This window comes from Labeo rohita, chromosome 12, assembly GCF_022985175.1.
Source record: "Labeo rohita strain BAU-BD-2019 chromosome 12, IGBB_LRoh.1.0, whole genome shotgun sequence".
NCBI classification, from domain to species: domain Eukaryota; kingdom Metazoa; phylum Chordata; class Actinopteri; order Cypriniformes; family Cyprinidae; genus Labeo; species Labeo rohita.
The window spans coordinates 1,157,501-1,181,440 of NC_066880.1; the positions used below are offsets into that span (position 1 = coordinate 1,157,501).

Sequence of the window (23,940 nt, forward strand, 5' to 3'; positions counted from 1 at the left end):
TGAATGCTCAGGGTTTCTGATCATAAAGTAATAATTAGGCGTTTAGCAGATAATTTTATTAAAGCTGCGGTTAATGCTGCATGTGTGGCATGTCGGGAGTTGTCATAATTGCAGTTTTCAGGCTGTAAAACTCTTTTTCGTTATGAAAGCTTCCCTTTCTTGCCTGATGTGGCATCATTAGCGCTACTTTAGTATGACTATTTTAGCTTATATAAATAGTTTTAACTTTTATTGTAATGCTTTTTAGTTTTTGTTTGAATTTTTAAATTTGTTAAATATATATGGAAAAACTGTTTAGGTTTCATTAAATTTTAGATTTTCTTTATTTTAGTGCTAAAACTTTAACCAAAATTAAAATGAAAACAGGGACTGTTAATATATATTAAAAAAAACAAACAAAGCTAATGACAATAACGAAAAAACACGAGAAAATTAACAAAAATGGCTAAACTTAAACAGAAAAAAACCCGAATTCAAACTTTTAAAAACAATAAATAGAATCATTGATACAAAAATAACACCCACTGTAATGCATCAGAGTTTTAATTTTGAGTTTTTTAAATGAATTCAATCATTTGAAAAATTATAAAAATAAATATAATAAATGCTATCACAATGTATAAACTAGTTATAATTTTTAATTATGAAAAAAGTCAGAATTGTGAGAGAGAAACTAAAAAGTCAAAATTTTGAAATATTAAAGTCAGAATTGCAAGATATAAAATTTAAAAAAAGTCAGAATTGCAAGATATTAAATGTGTAAACAAAAGTCAGAATTGTGTGATATCAAATTTGTAAACAAAAGTTAGAATTGTGAGATGTAAACTAAAAAAGCACAGAATTACAAGATGTACAATTGAAAAAAGTTAAAACTGCATGATATAAACTTTTAAAAAAAAAGTCACAATTGCCAGATATAAAATTAAAAAGTCACAATTGTATTATATAAAATTTTTAAAAATGTCAGAATTGTGCGATATAAACTAAAAAAAGTAACAAATGCAATATAAATATAAAACTTAAAGTTTCAGAATTGCAAGATATAAACTAAAAAAAAGTCAGAATTGTGTGATTATAAAATTTTTAAAACGTCAGAATTGCGAGATATAACATTAAAAAAAAGTCACAATTGCGCAATTTATAAAAAGTCAGAATTGCAAGAATTAAAATAAAAAAGTCAGAATTGCAAGATATAAATTGTAAAAAAAAAAGTCAGAATTGTGAGATATAAAACTTTAAAAATTTCAGAATTGCAAGATATTAAATTAAAAAAAAAGTCAGAATTGTGTGATATATAATTTTTAAAAAGTTAGAATTGCAAGATATAAAACTAATTTAAGAAAAGTCACAATTGCAAGATATAACATTAAAAAAGTCAGAATTGCCAGAATTAAAATAAAAAAGTCAGAATAGCAAGATATATATATTTTTTAAAAAGTTAGAATTGCACAATACTAAACTAAACTAAAAAAAAAAGTCAGAATTGTGTGATACAAACTAAAAAAAGGCAGAATTGCAAGATATACATTTTTTTTTTTTTAAAAGTCAGAATTGCAATATATAAACCAATAAGTCACAATTGTTAAATATAAACTAATAAAAGTCAGAATTGCAAGATGTAAGCAAGAAAAAGTCAGAATTGTGAAAGATAAACGGTTGTTCTCAGATATAAACTTGCATTTATGAGGAGAAAAGCCAGAATTGTGAAATCAGCATTTCAGCATTTTTTTAATCAGTGGCTTAAACAGGCTTCCAGGAATGTGTGTTCTTTGCAAAACAGTTTGTTAAAAAGGCCATTTTTGAGCCCAAACCAGCATCCGAGCGGCTTGTGTTTACAGTGACGGTGAAGATGATTGATTATCTGATCGTGTTCTTCTCAGGGCTCCTACTTCATGGTACAGGATGTGTTCAGCAAAGCGGACGTCCTCAGCACCAGCGGCTCGTACGGAGCGCCCAACTTCCGGCAGAGCAAAGGCAGCTTCCCGCTGTACGGCATGGGCCAGCCCAGCCTGAATGGCTTCAAACAGGTCCTCCAGAGACTGCAGGGTCAAGGCCATCAGGTCAGCGTGTGGAAATCTCCTGCGGCTCGTGTTGAGCTTCTATCAAGGGAAAGCGATGTGCAAATAATGCAGCTGATAAGATGTTTGTGGAGTCATTTGTTAAAGCAGATCCGCCGCTGAGATTAAACCCGTTGTTGATTCAGCTAAATGCGTTTTACGCCTGCGGTGCTGATTAAACTGACGCTTTAAGTGAAACGCTGCTAGAGTTTGAGCAAATGAGTTTAAATAACCATGATGAGTACAGATTTGTTATGAGTCGAGTTTTTATTTGGTCTGATTTACATGCGTTTGCTCTCTAAAGGAGGTGATTTTCTTCTGTTTGCGTGAGGAGCCCGTTGTCTTCCTGCGTTTGGAGGGCGACTTTCTTCCCTACACGCCCAGGAGGAAGGAGAACCTTCACGAGAACCTGCATGATCTCGGACGCGACGTTTGGTCTGAGAATCTAGAGCTCACCATCAGAAAAGAGGTCAGGAGATGAGACTGAATATAGAGGGATATGATCAACACAACTTAAAGTTAATGGATCAATGACGTGACACTCACTTAATTTATTTAAAAAACAAATAATAAATGAGTAATAAAATTAAAAAAATATATATTTGAATGAACATTTGAGCTTCTGAATAAGAATTCATTTTGATATGATATAATTAGCCTGAGATCAGAAAAGATTAACAATATAATATAATATAATATAATATAATATAATATATATGATAATATAAATAATAGAAATTATTATGATTAAACATTTTCCATTTTAGGATTAATTATGCTTATATTAATGTGTTTTAATAGGATTTATTGGGATTATATTTAATAATAATAATAATAATAATAATAATAATAATAATAATAATAATAATAATAATAATAATAATAATAATTGTATTATAATATTATAAATTATAATATTATATTATAATTTTATTATTATTATTATTATTATTATTATTATTATTATTATTATTTCCTGGCTTTAGTATTAATTAGAATTGAATTAAATTAATTAATATAATGATTATTATTATTACTGTTGTTATTATTATTGTTGTTGTTGTTGTATTGTTTTATGATTATAGAATTAGAATTATATTTAATAATAATTGTTGTTGTTGTTGTTGTTGTTTTCTGTTTATCTGATTAATTAAAATTATATTTAATAATAATAATAATAATAATAATAATATTAATAATAATTAGTATAATAATAATAATAATAATAATAATAATCCATCATCATAATATTGATTATTATTATATATTATTTTCTGGCTTTAGTATTAATTATAATTATTGTTGTTATTGTTTTCTGATTATAGGATTAATTAGGATTATATTTAATAATGATAATAATAATAATAATAATAATAATAATAATAATAATAATAATTTATTATTATTATTATTCTTGGCTTCAGTATTAATTAGAATTGTATTAAATTATTATTATTATTATTATTATTATTATTATTATTATTATTATTGTTATTATTATTATTATTATTATTATTATCATTATCATTATCATTATTTGTTGTTGTTTCCTATTTATAGGATTAATTAGGAAAATTAAAAATTAAAAAATAAAAATAAAATTAAAAAATAAAATTAATTAAAAGAAAAAAAATATACATATATATATTTATTATTATTACTACTACTACTACTATTACTACTAATAGTAGTAATTATCTATTACTAATAGTAATAGATTTATTTATTTATTTATTTATTTATTTATTTAAGCAGTGAAGCATACTATGTAGTAGTAGTAATAATGTTAAATAAAGACGTTTTCTGATCTCAGGATTAAATATAGTTATATTAATTAATTACAAATATAATGCTATTATATTAAACAGTGAAATATACTATTTAATTATAATAAATAATAAACAATTTAAATGTTTTCTGATCTTAGGATTAATAAACTATATTCTAATATTTTTTGTTAATATTAATATAAAACATTACTAGCAGAATCAAAGTAAAGGCAAGACAGCATAAAGACAGTGTGTTGTTACTGGGTATAAAAACATATATATGAAAAATATAAAAAATTATTTTAACACATGGAAATGATATAAATAGAACAGTGCATGTGTGCTCAAACACTAACATCACAAATACACGTACTATCATGTGCTGATCTGAAGTAATTTTGTGTTTTCAGCTTCACGACTTTGCCAAACTCAACGACAACGTGTTTTACGTCTACAACGACATCGAGCATTTCAAAGGAGAACCGCAGAAGATCTCCATCAGCTGTGAGGAAGACATTCACGTCACAGAGGAGGTTTATAAGAGGCCGCGCTTCACCATGCCCACATACAGGTACACAGAATCGCTGATGTTCACGTCGTCTTCATCTCTACATGTGCTCTAAATGCTCAATGTTTTTGCACAGATATTACCGTCTGCCTCTGCCGACGGAGGGCGCGCCGCTGGAGGACGAGTTTGATGCGTTTGTGAACGTTCTCCGGGTAAGAGATTCTCCTGAAATCACCAGCATGAACTCCGTGAACCGCTCTGGATGACCTTTCTGATTATTGCAATCTAAAATTGATGCACTGGTCAGCTGATGTCATGTGAAATGCATCAGTGGAATTGTTTTCTCGTGACGCAGTCGCTTCGCTTCACGCCGATTCAGCCAGCAATGTGATTAAAACCTCCGAAGATGTTTGACGTCTTTGAGATGGTGGAATCTAAACACGTCAGATGCTTAAAAAGAGCGCCGGAGCTGTAATATATAATGTGTTTAGATAGAAGGAAATGAGTTAATGGAATATTCTGGAGTCTGTAGATCATCAGACGGACTGAAGACAAACACTCTCATTCAGTTACAAAACAAGAGCAGCATCCAAAGCCCAATCAGACCTCATTGTTTTCCTTTTCTCTGCACTTTCTGATGGATTTAAAGCAGACGGCAGTTATAAAAATACACCTTGTGACTAGTTTCGACACAAGTTACCTGAAAATACATCTACTTTTATGTAGCGTAGTTACTACAATAACTATGTGAACTTGATATTAGAGATTATTAGTGAGCTAAAAATATTATCTTGTTTTTTTAGTAAGATTTTATTTTGATTTGGAGTGTTGTTTTTGTATAATTGACATACTATTCATTATTTTATTTTTAAAATATTTTTTTCTTTTTTTTAATATTATGATGTAATGTTTTGAAATGGGTGTTATTTTTATATTTTCTGTTTTCTTTTTAGTTAAAGTTTTCATTTTTTTCTTTTTGTATTTATTTCTTTTTTTTTAAATAATTTTGAGATGGTGGAATATACATAATAATTATATATATATATATATATATATATATATATAACTAAATAACTAAATAGAAATTAATATTACATAATTAATTCTAATAATAATTTGTGTGTGATTTAATATTATATAATTAATTATTATTAATTATACATAATAACAATAATAATAATAATAGTGATGATAATGATAATGATAATGATGATAATAATAATATTAATATTAATAATAAACAAACTATTTAAAAACATAAATGTTGCATTATGAATTACATATAATATATAATATATAATATTTTTATAGTAATAATAGTAATTTAAAACTGTTAAAATGTGTAACAAAAAATGTAAATTTAATTTAATATTATTAATGTTATATAATTAATTCATTAAAAAAATATTAAAGCAATGAATTATACTTTTAATAATAATAATAATATCAATAATCAAACTATTTAAAAACAGAAATGTTGCATTATGCACTAATTATGCAGATAATAGTGTTTTTTGTAATAATAAGAATAATCTGATCAGGCACAATTATAAGTTAATATTATTTAATTAATCATAATAAATTTTAAAGCAGTTAATTATACATAATAATAATAATAATAATAATAATAATAATAATAATAATAAACAAACTACTTAAAAACAGAACTGTTGCATTGTGCACTAATAATGCAGATAATAATGTTTTTTTGTAATAATAAGAAGAATTTAAAAATGTTAAAATGTTTTCTGAAAATTATTACATATAGAGCTGATCCGCACAATTATCAGCCCATAATCACAAAAAGTACAAGAATCAGCCTCCATTTATTAATTGTAGTCTTGCCTGATCTATCAGTGTATCGCTAGTTTTACCATGGTAAAGTGTGTCACTGTGGTGTTTTTGTCTGGTTAGAGCTCAGTATGTGTTTGCATCAGTCATGTGCCTGATGAATGAGACTTCCTCTGCATGTCTTGTGTTTCCTGTTTCTCTGGTTTAGGAGGACAGAAGCTAAAGCCACAGATTTATCGAGTTGAAGATTAGAAAGCAAAATTGCTGCAGTAAACCACAAGCTGAGTGCGCAGAAATGTGTCGATTTCTGATAAATGTTTCTATCCTGGTTTGTTTTTTTTCTTTCACGTTCATGTTCAGTGATATGATGCATCCCGCTCATGCATTTTCCCAAATGCTTTGAAAACGAGCTGTTTTGCAGCATTCGTCGTCAGTCCGTGGGCAGCGAGGAATCATTCATCTAAACTCTGTCCGCTCGCTATTTAAAGCGTCTTGACAAACCGCAGGGCTCAAGCTGTTATTTTAGCCCTGCCAATAGAGTGATACACAGGAAGCAGCTTTATAAAAGAAAGAGGCCACTTCCTGTCTCGCTCCAAGGCTGTTTGTTCTCCAGGGCTGCCAACACGCCTCACGCAGCGAGCAGATCCGCGGAAGAGAGTGGATCTCATTTACTTACTCAACTGGAGATTGAAATTCATTTTCACTTTTCTAAACTGAAACAGAAACTCATTGTTTAGCATTTCCAAAGAGCTGGGACAGTATAGATATAAATAAAGCAAATAAAGAGGAAAATTAAGAAATATTAGTTTTTGTTTGTATGTGTATTTATTTTTTCTTAATAAAAACATTTAAGGTTTTGTTTAAAATAAAATAAAAATTTGTATTTCTTGCCAGTCAGACCCATAGAGGTAAAAAAAAAAAAAAAAAAAAAAAAAAAAAAAAAATATATATATATAAATATATATATATATATATATATATATATATATATATATATATATATATATATATATTTTTTAATTATTTAAATAATAGTATAAATGATATAAATATAATCTATATTTATATAAATTTTATTTATATATTATATAATTCATATTATATAATGTTTATATTTTATATAAAATAATTTTATATTTGTAACATATATATATATATTTTAAATTAGTCTTAATTTTTATATTTTGTATCTGTTTTTTTATTTTATTTTTACTTTTTACCTCAGTTAACATTAATTTAAAGTATCTATTTTTTTAAAATAATTTTAATGAACTATAACAACCCTGTTTTTTTTTTTTTTCTTTCTTATAAAGATATTCATTTTAACTTGGGTATTTTAGTATCATTAAGATTAGTTTTTATTTTTGTATTTTGTATCTGTTTGTATCTGATTTTTTTTTTTTTTTTTTTTTTTATTGTAATTTTTTTTTTTTAGGTTTTTCATTTTAATTTGGGTATTTTAGTGTCGAGATACTTTTATACTTATAAGTATTTATATTAATTTTGCGTTATTGTTTCATGAACACTTATAGTTCCCTCATGAATCCTCAAGGTGGGAAACCCTTACTTGAATGATGACAGAATTAATTTATTGTGTTATTAAAAGTAAACTTTACAAATAGTTTCCTGAGATCTTTATTCCAGTAGATCAGCGCTGTATGTGCATCACTGGAAATGATGTCAGATGAACTGACTGAATGCACATTTAAACTGCTCTTTACAGTCGCTCTCTCTCATTCTTTTAGGAGAATCCGTCTCTGTCCTTGAGTCGTGACGCGTCGCGGCCTCTTCCGGCTCTGCTGTTCAGCTGTCAGGTGGGCGTCGGCCGCACAAATCTGGGTATGATCCTGGGATCTCTGGTGATGATGCACCTCACACGGGCGACACAAGAGCCGACAGCACCGTAAGAACCTGAACACGCTCACATGACACGTAACATGGTCACATACTGATTACACACCAGCACTCAAAATGTTAGAGGTCAGTAAGATGTTTTTATTTTTGAAACAACTCATCAAGGCTGCATCTATTTGATCAAAACACAGTAAAAATGTGAAATATTATTACAATTTAAAACAGCTGTTTTCTATGTGAATATCTGTTAAAATGTAATTTATTTCAGTGATCAAAGCTGAATTTTCAGCATCATTACTCCAGTCTTTAGTGTCACATGATTCTTCAGAAATCATTCTAATATGTTGATTTGCTGCTCAACAAACATTTATGATTATCAATGTTGAAAACAGCCGTTCTGCACAATATTTTTTGTGGAAACTGTGATGTATTTTATTTTTCAAGATTCACAGATAAATAGAAAGTTCAAAAGAACTGCATTTATTTGAAATATAATTATTTTGTAACATTATAAATGTCTTTACTGTCACTTTCGATCAATTTAATGCATCCTTGATGAATACAAGTATTTTAAAAAAAATCTCACTGACCAAAAACGTTTGATATATTCCTAAACATTCTTTTACATGCTTAAGATGATTTTAAAAAGTTGTGTTTTTTGAAATATTTAATGTTAACAAAATCGCATGTTCGTAGAGCTGAAGAAAATGCGACAGACAAACCCAAAATGCAGTTCCAGGTTATTCAGACCCTCATCAGTAAGCTGCCTAAAGGTCAAGAGGTCATGGAAGAGGTTTGTATTTCTATGCTTTCAATCTATATATAAAATCAATAAATCAACATGCATATATATCTATGTGACCGTGTCCTGCTGCATTTCAGGTGGATCGAGCCATTGATCTGTGCTCTGAGATGCACGACATCCGAGAAGCCATTTATGAGAACAAACAGAAGCTGGAGGGAATCGGTGAAGACTACCAGATTCAGGTGAGAATCTGCGTATAATGTTGGTCAAGGTGCATATTTTTCATGTTCCATTGTCTCTAGAAATAAATAGGCTGTTGTTTTGCTGTTTTTGGTGTGCAGAACAGACTCTTTCAAACACATGAAATCTTACTTATTCCAAACTTTCGACCGGTAGTGTACGTAAATGTCTCTTTGCACATGGCTGACGAGGATGTTTTGAGTTCTGACATACTTAATGATCTGAAGAACATCTATGAAAGTAGATTTCCTCATAATATGAGCTCTGAATCTGAAGGCTGGCAGTGTTTGAAGCACTTCATTACTCTTTCAGGCCTCATTTCACAGACTGAACAGATGAGTGCGTGTGTAAGACATCTTAACAAAGACTCTTTATGCATCACTGAGCTGCTTCTGTCTGTCTCCAGTGATTCTTCTTCTTTGGACAAACTGAAATCTTTGAGCTGGAAATACAAACCTCAAGCAGCTTTACAGCCTGCAGCTGGACAGATTGTAAATAAAGAGTATTTTCTGCTGTCTGTGTGTGTTTTTTAGGGAAGCAGCACTAAAGATTACTTCCTCCATCGGACTCTACAGAGTCTGGAGCGATACTTCTACCTGATCGTCTTTAACGCTTACCTGCATGAACAGGTACCGTATGATTTCAAATCTGCAATTTAAGAGTCTTTTGTCAATCATTTGTTTATTGTGTTTTCCTCTCTGTTCTAGTATCCGCTGGCGTTCTCCTGTAGTTTCAGCCAATGGATGTGCTCTCACGCTTGGATGTACCGCCTCCTCTCCTGCATGAACCAATCAGAGCTCAGAGCACCAGCTGACCTGCTCACCAAAGGAGCTCGAGTTCTGGTGAGAAACTTTTACCCGTCTGAAAGTGCTTTGATTAAACTGTCACGATGTGAAAATCACATTAAGGACACCAATTTTCATTACAACATTTTAAGCAAAATCATCCTTTGATTAGAAGAGAAATGGAATGTTGCTATTAGTGTTACAAAATGTCAAATCCTGTTACATTCACAGTGATACAAAGTTTCAAATGAAGAGAACGTAAAAAGAACAAACTCACAGACAAAATGAAATAAAGTATCAATTTTGTTTGTAATGTTCAAACTAGATAAAAAAAAAAAGTTTGTCAAGACAAACTTGGCTTGAGAAAGCCACACCAGAAAGATTAAAAAAGTTTGAAATGTTTAAAAAGCTTAAAAAGTTCCAAGAAAAAAAAAAAACTTTTGATGGTTTGCTGTCTGAAATAGTTTGCAGTTTAAAATAGTTTTAAAAGGTTAATGTTTGAATGTGTTGTAGGCAATACAGTCTCAGATAGTCTCAGATAGTTACTAGCATTTTTTTAACATGATTAGCAAGTTGCTAGCATAATTGGTAAGTTGTTAGCATGTTTCTATCACGATTACCAAGTTGCTAGCATATTTTTAGCATGATTAGCAATTTGTTAGCATGTTGCTAGCATGATTAGCAAGTTGTTAGCATGTTGCTAACATGATTAACAAGTTGTTAGCATGTTGCAAGCATGATTAGCAAGTTGTTAGCATGTTTCTAGCATGATTAGCAAGTTGTTAGCATGTTTCTAGCATGATTAGCAAGTTGTTAGCATATTGCAAGCATGATTAGCAAGTTGTTAACATGTTGCAAGCATGATTAGCAAGTTGCTAGCATGTTACTAACATGATTAACAAGTTGTTAGCATGTTTCTAGCATGATTAACAAGTTGTTAGCATGTTGCAAGCATGATTAGCAAGTTACCAGCATGTTTCTAGCATGATTAGCAAGTTGTTAGCATTTTGCAAGCATGATTAGCAAGTTGTTAACGTTGCAAGCATGATTAGCAAGTTGATAGCATGTTGTCTACATGTTTTAGCCTGATTAGCAAGTTGTTAGCATGTTACTAACATGATTAACAAGTTGTTAGCATGTTGCAAGCATGATTAGCAAGTTGTTAGCATGTTGCAAGCATGATTAACAAGTTGTTAGCATGTTTCTAGCATGATTAGCGAGTTGCTAGCATGTTGCAAGCATGATTAGCAAGTTGCTAGCATGCTGTCTACATGTTTTAACCTGATTAGCAAGTTGCTAGCATGTTACTAACATGATTAACAAGTTGTTAGCATGTTGCAAGCATGATTAGCAAGTTACCAGCATGTTGCAAGCATGATTAGCAAGTTGTTAGCATGTTTCTAGCATGATTAGCAAGTTGTTAGCATATTGCAAGCATGATTAGCAAGTTGCTAGCATGCTGTCTACATGTTTTAGCCTGATTAGCAAGTTGCTAGCATGTTACTAACATGATTAACAAGTTGTTAGCATGTTGCAAGCATGATTAGCAAGTTGTTAGCATGTTGCAAGCATGATTAACAAGTTGTTAGCATGTTTCTAGCATGATTAGCGAGTTGCTAGCATGTTGCAAGCATGATTAGCAAGTTGCTAGCATGCTGTCTACATGTTTTAACCTGATTAGCAAGTTGCTAGCATGTTACTAACATGATTAACAAGTTGTTAGCATGTTGCAAGCATGATTAGCAAGTTACCAGCATGTTGCAAGCATGATTAGCAAGTTGTTAGCATGTTTCTAGCATGATTAGCAAGTTGTTAGCATATTGCAAGCATGATTAGCAAGTTGCTAGCATGCTGTCTACATGTTTTAGCCTGATTAGCAAGTTGCTAGCATGTTACTAACATGATTAACAAGTTGTTAGCATGTTTCTAGCATGATTAGCAAATTGTTAACATGTTGCAAGCGTGATTATCAAGTTGCTAGCATGTTGCAAACATGATTAGCGAGTTGCTAGCATGTTGCAAGCATGATTAGCAAGTTGTTAGCATGTTTCTAGCATGATTAGCAAGTTGTTACCATGCTGCTAGCATGTTTTAGTCTGATTAGCAAGTTGCTAGCATGTTGTTAACATGATTTGCAAGCATGATTAGCAAGTTGTTAGCATGCTGCTAGCATGTTTTTAGTCTGATTAGCAAGATGCTAGCATGTCTCTGGCATGATTAGCAGGTTCTAACATGTTTCTAGCATGATTTTAGTATGGTTAGCAAGTTGCTAGCATGTTTAAACTGTCACTATGTGAAAATACATGAATTTTCATTTTCATTAGGATTTAGTTCAAGAGAAATGGAATGTTGCTATTAGTGTTACAAAATGTCAAATCCTGTTACATTCACAGTGATACAAAGTTTCAGATGAAGAGAACGTAAAAAGAACAAACTCACAGTCAAAATGAAACAAAGTATCAATTTTGTTTGTGATGTTCAAATGAACAAAAATGTATCATAAAAGTATCAAAGATTTCAAAACTCTAGTCTATTTGATTTATGTGCCATATTTCAGATCTTCTGAAGACAGACTACATTTAGACACATCAGATTTCATTTAAGCTCTGTATTCGAGTTGTTTATGTGATGTTTACGTGTACGTGCATCAGAATATTCCCATATTAGTAGATTGTGGAGATCTATGCGTGTGTTATTTCTTGGTAGATTTTAAATGCTGCTGTTTGCTCGATTGTTAGATTTATTACTACCTTTCACAGTAATTTAATTACGGCTAATGCTTATCACATTAAAAAATGCCAGACAACAACAGAACAAAATGGAAAGTCAGGCCATCATTATTTTATTATTATCAAATTATATTAAAAAAAGAGAAATATCTGCCTGTTCCAAACTTGTACAGAAAGTAGTTTCACTTTTTTTTATTATTAAACTTGCTACATAAGAAAAAAAAATAAGAAAGCAGATATAAACATCATATTCACATGATGATTGCAACCCAAATATAGACAAGAAATGTAATGTCTGTGCATATAAACAAGTTCATAGTCATTGAATAATCATGACTCGATAACCACTGTTGGTTTGTTCCTATTCAAACACATTGTATGAGTTCAGAAGATCTGAATATAGTGTTCAGTGAGTGTGAATTACTTCATTCACTTGCAGTATATTCCAAAGAGCAGCATGAAGAAGTTTTGATGATTTAAGAAAGCTGACGTCTCAGCAGACTCGCTTTGCTTTCTCTGTCCTGATTGTGGAAGTGTTTCTTTGAGATTAATGTGGCTTTGCTCTGCATGGAAATGACTTTCCCACTTAGCAACAGTAACTAAGGAGAGTGTGACTTGTCAACAGATGAACTGTAAAAGCGTGATGCTGGTGCTCGGCTTTTTCTTTCTAAGCAGCGACCTTGAATGCTTTCTTTAGCGCTGAATGAACTGAACTGAGGAAGTTGAACTGAATGACTTGTGGTGTTTTTAAAAAGGTTTAAAACAGACCTTGAACAAACTAAATATATTTGAGGGCTGTTGTAATAGACTGTGAGTGTTACAATTATTTTTTAATTTATATGAAATTATTTCTAATTTTGCAAATTATTTCTAATTCTAATTTTGCAAGATTAAAAAAAAAAGAAAAAAAAGAAAAAAACATTTTGAAAGTAATTTTTTTCAGTTCATATTTTGTTACGTCTTTGCTACCATTTTTGTTAAATTACAGTCTGACAAAGCAAATAAAAAAAAATGTTGTCCACCTCAATTATCAAGCTAAATATTTTAAATATTTTTATTTTATTTAAATTTTCCATTTTTTCTTAATATTTAAATAAATGTATAAATATTATATATATATATATATATAAATATAAATATAAATATAAATATAAATAAATTTGGAATTTTTTCCTAATATTTAACATATTTTAAAATGTTTGTTAAATATTTAAATGTATTCATAAAATATTTATTTTAAAACAAATATTTTATTTCTTTTTTTGAGGTTTGCAATTGTTTTGGTACTTTTTGAGCTGTTTTTGCATACTGTTTAAAACCCTTTTTGACCTTCTTTGTTTTATTATTATTATTATTATTATTATTATTATTATTATATTTTTAAAGCACCTTTCCAAAAACCAGGCTGTTTTGCAAAATTAAAAATAAATAAATAAATAAATAAATTAATTAATTAAAGAAATCCAAAATGAATCATTTGTCCCTTGTTTCTTGTCTCTGCATATTAAACTGGGGAATTATTTTGGCAGCAGTTACACATTATCCTAAGATGACATATTTCTCTGTAAACCTTGACTAAACCAATAAGGATGGTGGATTATTTTTATTTACAATTTTAAAGTATTTTTAATATTTAAAATATTTGTAATATATTCTTTTATATTTGTAAAATATATATATATATATTTTTTTTTTTGAGGTTTGTAATCGTTAATGGCATAATTCATTGTTTTTATAATAATAATTAATTAATTGCTATAATTAATTATTATTTATATTTTATATTATTCTAATTATTCCTGAGATCTGTAAACATTATTATTATTATTATTATTATTATTATTATTATTATTATTATTTTTAAAGCTGCTTTCCAAAACCCAAGGTTGTTTTGCAAAATAAAAAAAATTAAATAAAGATGGATCATTTGTACCTTGTTTGTTTATGCATATTAAAATGGTGGAATTATTTTGGCAGCAGTTACACGTTATCCTAAGATGACATATTTCTCTGTAAACCTTGACTAAACCAATAAGGATGGTGGATTATTTTTATTTAAAATTGAAAAATATTTTTCAATATTTAAAAAAATAATAATAATATTTGTACTTTTTTTTTTTTTTTTTTTTTTTTTTTTTTTAACTTTTTGAGCAGTTTTTGAACTGCTCTTTTTAAGTTCAGGTGTGCAAAAAATATTATTATTATTATTATTATTAAATGACATAATTTACTGTTTTTATAATAATAATTAGTTGCTATAAGTATAATTGTTCCTGATATCACCAAACATTATTATTATTATTATTATTATTATTACCTTGCATAATTCACTATTTTTATAATAATTAATTAATTGCTATAATTATAATTATTCCTGAGATCTGTAAACATTATTATTATTATTATTATTGTTATTATTATATTTTAATGCTCCTTTCGAAAACCCAAGGTTGTTTTGCAAAATTACAAAAAAAAAAAAAAAGTAAAGATAATCTCTGCATATTAAAACTGGAATTTGGCAGCAGTTGTACATTATCCCAAGATGACACATTTCTCTGTAAACCTTGACTAAACCAATAAAGACGGTGGATTATTTCTGAAGGGATGTGTTGTATTTCTAGGTTGCAGATGAATATTTAGCGCCTGACGTTCTGAGCACCATTAAGCAGATGAAAGTGGCTAATTTCAGACGAGTGCCCAAAATGTCAGTGTACGGGATGGCACAGCCGACATCTGAGGTAACGCTTCCCAAAAGCTCCTTCAGAATGACTCTGCTCCCGTGGGGTTTGTTAGAGCTCATCGGCAGCATCACTTCCGTTTCAGGCGACGGGAGCCGTTCTGGCATATCTGACGGATGAGAAGAGGAAGCACAGCAGTGTTTTGTGGGTGAATTTGCAGGATGAGCTGGTTCTGGAGGCCAACGGACAGATCTTCTGTCCAAGAGAACCCACACGTGTGGACCAGCACATATGTGTGCTTTCATCACAGACGCACGAGATCGAGGTCAGAATCTGTCGTTGTTTCCAAAGCTTTCCAAAGCTGCAGGCGTAAAATATTTACCTGAAGTATGTGTGTGTGACAGAGACTGGAAACGGCTCTGAAAGAGGAACTTCTTGCAAGTCAGAAATGGCTTGAAGTGACTCTGGAGCAGGAGAAGCAGATGAAGATGTTCAAGAGCTGCGTGACGGTGCAGGAGATCTTTAACCAGCACAAGAGTTCACATCAGGGACTGCAGTACAGACGCATTGCCTTCCCAGAATGCTCCGCTCCGACTGAAGAGGTGAAACACGCTTTAACAGACCTCTAAAAGATCATTCCATTCAGATGATGTTGAAGGCTGATGACGGGACAAAGAAAATATCTTCTGCTCCCTCTGGTGTTTGTCAGAGTCACTGCCAGTTCAGATATTGCAGAAATAGTTCAGCCACAAATGTCACCAACTCAGCTTTATATTATTTTTTGTTGTTTTGTTTTGTTCTTTGTTTTTGTTTTATTTGTTTTATTTTATTTTATTTTATTTTATTTTATTTTATTTTATTTTATTTTATTTTATTTTATTTTATTTTATTTTTTTTTTATAGTTCACCCAGAAAAGTCATGAACTAACCCTAGAGTTATTTTGTTTCGTTTCGATTTTTTTTTTTGTTTTGTTTTTTATTTATTTATTTATTTGTTTGTTTGTTATAGTTCAACCAGAATTAGATCAGCTAACCCTCAGGTTATTTAATTTAATTTAATTTAATTTTACTTTACTTTACTTTATTTTTTTGTTTAGTTTATTTTTATATTTGGTTTTATTTTTATTTATTTATTTATTTAGTTTTAGTTTTTATTTTATTTTATAGTTCACCCAGAAATGTCATCAAGTGACCTTCAGGTTATTTAATTTTGATTTGTTTTGTTTTTGTTTTTTGTTTTTGCTTTTATGTTATTTTATTTTATTTTATTTATTTTTTATATAGTTCACCCAGAATGTCATAAACTAACCCTCAGGTTATTATTATTTTTTTTAATTGTTTTTTTTTTTTTTTTTTTTTTATGTATTTTTAGTTTAGTTTAGTTTTATATTTAGTTTTCTTTCTTTCTTTTTTCTTTTTTTTATTTTATAGTTCACCTAGAAATGTCATCAAGTAACCCTCAGGTTATTTATTTATTTATTCATTTTGTTTTGTTTTGTTTTGTTTTATATTTAGTTTTATTTTATTTTATATTATTGTTTGTTTTATTTTTGTTTTTTGTTTTATTTTATTTTATTTTATTTTATTTATTTTTTTTTATAGTTCACCCAGAAATGTCGTAAACTAACCCTCAGGTTGTTTTGTTTTGTTTTGATTTTTTGTTTGTTTGTTTGTTTGTTTTTGTTTTTGTTTTTGTTTTTGTTTTATTTATTTATAGTTCACCCAGAACTAGATCAACTAACCCTCAGGTTATTTTCTTTTCTTTTATTTAGTTTTGTTTTATTATATATTTAGTTTTATTTAGTTTTATAGTTCACTTAGAAATGTCATCAACAATTCTATTTTGATTTGTTTATATTGTTTTATTTAAGTTTTCTTTTTCTATCATTTATTTATTCATTTATTTTAAGAAACTGTGATTATCACGCTTCAAAAAAGCAGCATAAAAGTATTTTTAAGTAGTCCGTATCACGCATGCAATTATTTTTGAAGTCTTCTGAAGACGATTAAAATTCACTATTCACTGAAAGATATTAAAATATGATTAAATAAGTTAAAATTAATAAGATGTAGATGAAAAAAACATTCTACCTTGAGAGGTCATGTCAGGTTTTATTTTACTGCTTCTCACTTGTGTCATAAGCAAATCTGAAGAGCTCTAGATTTCTCTCTTCGTGTTCTCCAGAAGAAATAAGGAATGACATGATGGAGGGTAAATCTGACAGCATTTGTCATCAATGTGTGAACTTTTGCTGTAATAGACTTCACTTCTATTATTCTGAATGAAAGCCTGGTTTTATTGTGGTTCAGTCTGACAGTTTCATTATCTTTCTTTTGTGTGTTTTATAGAGTCTCATGAATGCGTTTGTGAAGTGATTTATCTCAGTCTGCTTTATCACTTTCATTTGGTCACATTGATAATGTTCTGTGTGTGTGTTCAGGGTTTCGACAGGCTCCTGGAGGCGATGAAATCTTGTCTCGCTGAAGATTCGCTCTCTGCGTTCGTCTTTAACTGCTCTAACGGTAAAGGCCGGACGACCACGGCCATGGTGATCGCTGCGCTCACGCTCTGGCACTTCAACGTACGTCTCAATCACACAATACAGAAATTATACAGAGAGATTCAAAACTGTGAGACGACACTGAAAATGAACTCATTTGTAGGATTTAAAGTACAGTAGCTTTACAGAAAGTCATGATGTTAATGTTTATAATGTCTTAATATATTCATGCCTAGAGTTGGGCAATAACAATAACAATAATAATTATTATTTGATTTGATTTTACTTTTAAGTTTATTTATTTGTTGAATATCAAGCTCCAAAGGGACAAAAAAGCACCATAAAAGTATTTTTAAGTATAGTATATTTCACATTTCACACAAATTGTGATGATAAAACAAAATAAAATAAAACAAAACTTTTTTTGTTTTAAATGTATGTTCTAAATAATTTTTTGTGTATATTTTTTGTTTTGTAATAATTATTGTAAATAATTTTGTTTTAAATGAAATAAAACAAAATACTTTTTATTTTATTAATATATGGTTTTATTGTTATTTTCTATTATTTATTTTATTGTTTATATATTTAAAATAAAACAGAATATATTATTTTATTTTAAATATGTGCACTAAATTTTAATTTAATTTAATTTTATTATTTTACTTTTACTTTTACTTTTACTTTTACGTTTATTTGTTTAAAAAGACACCGTGATTATCAAGCTCCAAAGGGACAAAAAAGCACCGTAAAACTATTTTTAAGTATAGTATATTTCACATTTCACTCAAATTGTGATGCTGATCATTAATCATTTTCTAACTTTTTATTTATTTATTTATTTATTTATGTTAAAGTAGTTTTATTTTAATAAAAATAAAACAAAATACTTTTTTATTTTAAATATGTTCTAAATTATTTCCTTTTTTAAATATTTTTTTTGTTTTGCTGATGTTCATTTTAAATAATTTTGTTTTAAATAAAATAAAACAAAATACTTTTTTATTTTAAATATGTTCTAAATTATTTCCTTTTGTAAATGTTTTTGTTTTGCTGATATTTATTTTAAATAATTTTATTTTAAATAAGATAAAATACTTTTTATTTTAATTTATTGTTATTTTCTATTATTTATTTAATTATTTTATAAAACAGAGAATTATTTTATTATTATTTTATTTTATTTTTAAGTTTATTTGTTTGTTGAACACAAAGACATTTCAAAGACACCATGGTTATCAAGCTCCAAAGGGACAAAAAAGCACCATAAAAGTATTTTTAAATATAGTATATTTCACATTTCAGTTAAATTATGATACTGATAATGTTTTCATATATATATATACACACATACATTTTGTAACGAATTATTTCATTTAATTTAACATTGTATATAATTCTCTTCAGTGCTCTCAGACTTTTGAACCACATTGTATTTTTACTGAAATGATTTTTGTATTTCTACTCTTAAATGATGGATCTTTGAATGTTTGCATGGCATAAAAAGACCATATAAATATGTAATAATAAGTACACAGAACAGTGATATTGTTTGACAATTCATTGCAGCAATTTTCTATATTTAAGATTTTTTTTTTATTTGTTTAACAGGGTTTTCCAGAGTTTTGTGAGGATGAAATCGTAAGCGTTCCTGATGCCAAATACACGAAGGGCGAGTTTGAGGTGATGCACTACTGCATTTTCATTTTCCTTTTCCAATATACTCCCTGTGCATTACAATAAATGGGTATTTTGAATAAAAGTGTTCTTTATAAACGAGAATAGAAAGAACACTTGAGTTCATAAATTGCTTTAAGCGTTCATATTTAGGATTTTCCAAAGATGTCAAACATCAGAAAATCAAAGTGCATTAGTAAATAGTACATTTCATGTGTGATTTCGGCTGTTTTCTGCGTTTCTTTTTCCTACACGTCAGCATTGAGATCTTCAATGGTTTCTTGTCTGAGCAGTTTAGATTTTGGAAACCAAAAACAAGACCTGTCCTGTCCTTCCCAGAAGTCCGTTTGGCTGCTCCGTGTCTGTTTTCGCTTTTGCCAGCTGTGGTTTATGGTTTTTCTGATTCCACTGGGTTTTTGTAACATGAAACGTGGTTTATTGCATCAGAGACGCTGTCTCTGAAAATCTGAGATTGTGAGCTCTTTCTTTGTGAATAATTATTGTAAGCCATCTTGTCCTGTATCTCTATTAGGAACAAAACATGTAATTAGTTGAATTAATTCAGGCCGTGAATGAGTTGTGAGATGGCGTGCTTAAAAAAAAAAAAAAAAAAAAAAAAAAAAGGCCTAATTTCTGACCCACATTCGTTGAATGACGCATGTGTTTGGGATGTGACCCGTCCTGATACGGATTGTTCTGACCCGCTCGTGACCCATCGTCATGTGATCTTACGCTCTGTGTGATTTCAGTTCCTCAGGGTAATTTCACACATTACTCTGGTAAATGAAGCACAGATTCACATGGAGTCAATGTTGACCTCAGGGTGGATTTAGGACCACAGTGACCTGAGGGATCAACTGCCCTAGAAACACTAAAATGAGCTGAAAACCTAAAGAAAGATCTTCAGTGACCCTGTACAGGTTATATATACTGGGAGAAGTAGGGCAGATCAAACTCAAGAATGTTTATATTTATATTAAATATTTTAAATAATAATAAGAATTTATTATTATTATTATTATTATTATTATTAAATATTTTATAATGAATATTTTTATTATAATAAAATTATTATAATTTATAATAACTATTTTACAAATATTTTTATTATAGTATTTTTATTATGCTTTTATAATAAATAATAATAATAATAATAATAATAATAATTTCCATTTATTTTGTACTTGGTTCATGATAAAATTCAAAATGTATAATTAAATTCAACAACACTTAAACATTATATGTGTGAATATGTATATATATATATATATATATATATATATATATATATAAATATAAATATAAATATAAATATAAATATAAATATAATATTTGTACTGTAATTAAAACATTTGTTATATTATTAAATTATTTTATATTTTATTATATTATAAATTGTCATTTATTATAATATTTTATTTATATGTTTAGTAATTTTAGTAATATTTATTTGTATATTTTGTATTTTAGTATTTTGATTATACTTTATAATTTATACTTTTATTATACTTTTCTGTGTTATGTTTTGATGAATTGTCTTTGTGTAATATGCCAGGCTGTTGTATTATAATAATAATAATAATATTATTATTATTATTATAATTATTATTATTATTATTATTATTATTGTTTTTGTTAGGTATTTTTGTTAATATTTAATAGTAATTATTATTACTATTAATATTACTTAATTATATTACTTTTTTAATAATAATAATAATAATAATAATAATAATTCTTCTTCTTCTTCTTCTTCTTCTTCTTCTTCTTCTTCTTCTTCTTCTTCTTCTTCTTCTTCTTCTTCTTCTTCTTCTTCTTCTTATTATTATTATTATTATTATTATTATTATTATTATTATTATTATTATTATTATTATTGATATTTTTTATTATGAATACTATTAAATTAATATTTAATAGTAATTATTATTACTTTTAATATTCATTATATTACTAAATTATTTAATTATAATAATGTTAATAATAAGAATACTTCATCATCATTATTATTATTATTATTAAATCATTATTATTATTAAAATTATTATTAATATTCAATAGTAACTATTATCGATACTATTATTAATACTGTTATTATTATTATTATTAAATATTACTATTATTTTAATTATTATTATTTAATAGTTGATAATGATTATTTAATGATGATAATAATAATATTAATAAATTATTATTATTATTATTATTATTATTATTATTATTATTATTATTTAATTACTGCTGAAGCATCAGGTTAAGATCGATTTATTTTTGTATTTGGTTTATAAAGCTTACAGACATGCTTTTCGTCCACATCAAACCAATATCAGCTCTGTCAGCACACTAGTTTTGTTAAATTAATAACAGGTGCATATGTATTTACACTATATTATTTCTGTGTGTGTTGTAGGTGGTGATGAAGTTGGTCCGGTTGCTTCCTGACGGTCATCGGATGAAGCGTGAGGTTGATATGGCGTTAGACTCCGTCAGCGAGACGATGACGCCGCTGCACTACCACCTGCGGGAAATCATCATCTGCACCTACAGACAGGTAGAGGGCGCTCTGTCATATTGTGTGTTTATTGGTCCTGTCATTGTGCGCTACTTCAGTCTGATGCATATCATGCACAAAAAACGGCGAGCTTCAGTCTGATTAGCTGGTTTACAGTTGTGTTTACTGGCTTGATACTGTAACCGCTGGGAAATAGCTGCTGGAAGTTTGTGGGAAAGTTAGTAGGAAGTTAATTTTATGAATTAATTTAATCTTATTTTAATTTTCTAAATAACTAGCTAACTAAATATTTATATTTTTTATTTATTATTTATTTAATTAAATACTTAATTTTATTTTATTATAAATATATGTTCTAAATAATTTTTCATTTTAATATTTTTTTTTTAATTTTATTTTCTAAGAATAATTTTTTAAACTGTTATTTATGTATTTATTTATTACAAAACAAAATACTTCATTTTATTTTATTCTAAATATGTTTTAAATTATTTTTTATTTTGTTTTCTAATATTTATTTTACATACTTTTTATTTTATGAATATATGGTTTTATTGTTATTTGCTATTATTTATTTTCTTATTTGTTTAAAATAAAACAGAATACTTGATTTTATTTTAAATATGTGCACTAAATTTTTCTTTTATTTTCTATTAATCATTTTCCAACATATTTATTTATTTATTTAATTTATTTACCTATTTAAAAATAGTTTTATTTTAAATAAAATAAAACAAAATACCTTATTTTATTCTAAATAGGTTTTAAATTATTTTACATTTTATCTTTTCTAGTTTTTGTTTTTTAATATTTATTTTAAAGTTTTATTTTATTTTAAATAAAACAAAACAAAATACCTTATTTTATTTTATTCTAAATAGGTTTAATTTATTTTTAATTTTATTTTTCTAGTTTTTGTTTTCTAATATTTATTTTATATACTTTTTATTTTATTAATATATGGTTTTATTGTTATTATGTTTAAAAAAAAACAGAATACTTGATTTTATTTTATTTTTATTTTATTTTAAATATGTGCACAAAATATTTTTTTATATTATTTTCTATGAATAATTTCCTAACTATTTATTTATTTAAGAAATAGTTTTATTTTAAATAAACAAAACAAAATACTTAATTACATTTTATTCTAAATATGTTCTAAATTATTTTACATTTTATTTTTTCTAGTTTTTGTTTTTCTAATACTTATTTGAATTTTTTTTTTAATTTAATTAAAATTATTTTAAAGTAAAATAAAACAAAATACTTTATATTTTAATAATATATGGTATTATTGTTATTTTGTGTTATTTATTTTCTTATTTATATATTTAAAACCAAACAGAATTCTTGATTGTATTTTAAATATGTGCATTAAATTTTTAGTTTAGTTTAGTTTAGTTTTTATTCTTGTGTCGTCTCCGAGCGTCCTGTAGATGGCAGCACGTTTCCTCCAGAGCCGCGCTCCCTCTATAGATTTGCACAATTACAGCATAATCAGACACTAATCAACTTTAGCCTCTCTTCATAAAAGCAGCACAAATGTCAAGAGCCTCCTTGATTTCATTAGAAGGATTCTGGGAAAAACTCTTAATGTTTGTTTGAGGCTTTTGATCCAAACTTTTCCACGTGCATTAAGATCTGCAGTGGTGTGTGAAAGCCTAACGACTGACAGACGCGTCCGCCGGCGCTGTGACGCGAGCGAGCACAAGCGTATTCTGTGGCGTTTGCGTGTGTGTAATTGTGTTTGTGGGTCAGCACCGTCCCGCGCGTCGCCGTTTCGAGCGTCGCTCTTGTGTAAAGCTCAGAGGGGCGACGGGCGAATCAATGCGGGTTTGTGCAGCTCCAGCCCGTCTCCGTCCGCTCTCAATGGATCGCATTGTCCAGAGCCGCTGTTTTTTTTCCTCTGCGTTCAGTCATTACAGTAACAGAGTCTGGAGATCCCGCAGGAGAGAGCCGGGATTTGTTTTTCCCGTGTGGAAAGCGAACACTAATCCTTCTCTTCTGTCGTCTCGTGTCTTTGTTGCTTTCGCTCGGCCTGCTTTAGATAAGCGATTTGTAATTGAAATGATCACAGGAGGTTTTTGCGTC

At 28.3% G+C, this 23,940-nt stretch overlaps 1 protein-coding gene across 3 annotated transcripts in view; it reads left to right on the top strand.

The window, feature by feature from the left end:
• pald1a (phosphatase domain containing paladin 1a) overlaps positions 1 to 23,940 on the top strand; it is an 85,893-nt gene that overhangs the window by 27,689 nt on the left and 34,264 nt on the right. For all 3 annotated transcript variants that reach the window (XM_051123764.1, XM_051123765.1, XM_051123763.1), the window contains exons 4-18: positions 1,881 to 2,060; positions 2,362 to 2,526; positions 4,237 to 4,397; positions 4,471 to 4,546; positions 7,871 to 8,028; positions 8,676 to 8,772; positions 8,862 to 8,966; positions 9,498 to 9,593; positions 9,672 to 9,806; positions 15,100 to 15,216; positions 15,302 to 15,481; positions 15,561 to 15,758; positions 17,598 to 17,738; positions 19,269 to 19,340; positions 21,745 to 21,885. In XM_051123764.1, coding sequence (XP_050979721.1) covers positions 1,881 to 2,060; positions 2,362 to 2,526; positions 4,237 to 4,397; positions 4,471 to 4,546; positions 7,871 to 8,028; positions 8,676 to 8,772; positions 8,862 to 8,966; positions 9,498 to 9,593; positions 9,672 to 9,806; positions 15,100 to 15,216; positions 15,302 to 15,481; positions 15,561 to 15,758; positions 17,598 to 17,738; positions 19,269 to 19,340; positions 21,745 to 21,885 — 2,022 coding nt within the window. The remainder of the gene's footprint in view (positions 1 to 1,880; positions 2,061 to 2,361; positions 2,527 to 4,236; positions 4,398 to 4,470; positions 4,547 to 7,870; positions 8,029 to 8,675; positions 8,773 to 8,861; positions 8,967 to 9,497; positions 9,594 to 9,671; positions 9,807 to 15,099; positions 15,217 to 15,301; positions 15,482 to 15,560; positions 15,759 to 17,597; positions 17,739 to 19,268; positions 19,341 to 21,744; positions 21,886 to 23,940) is intronic.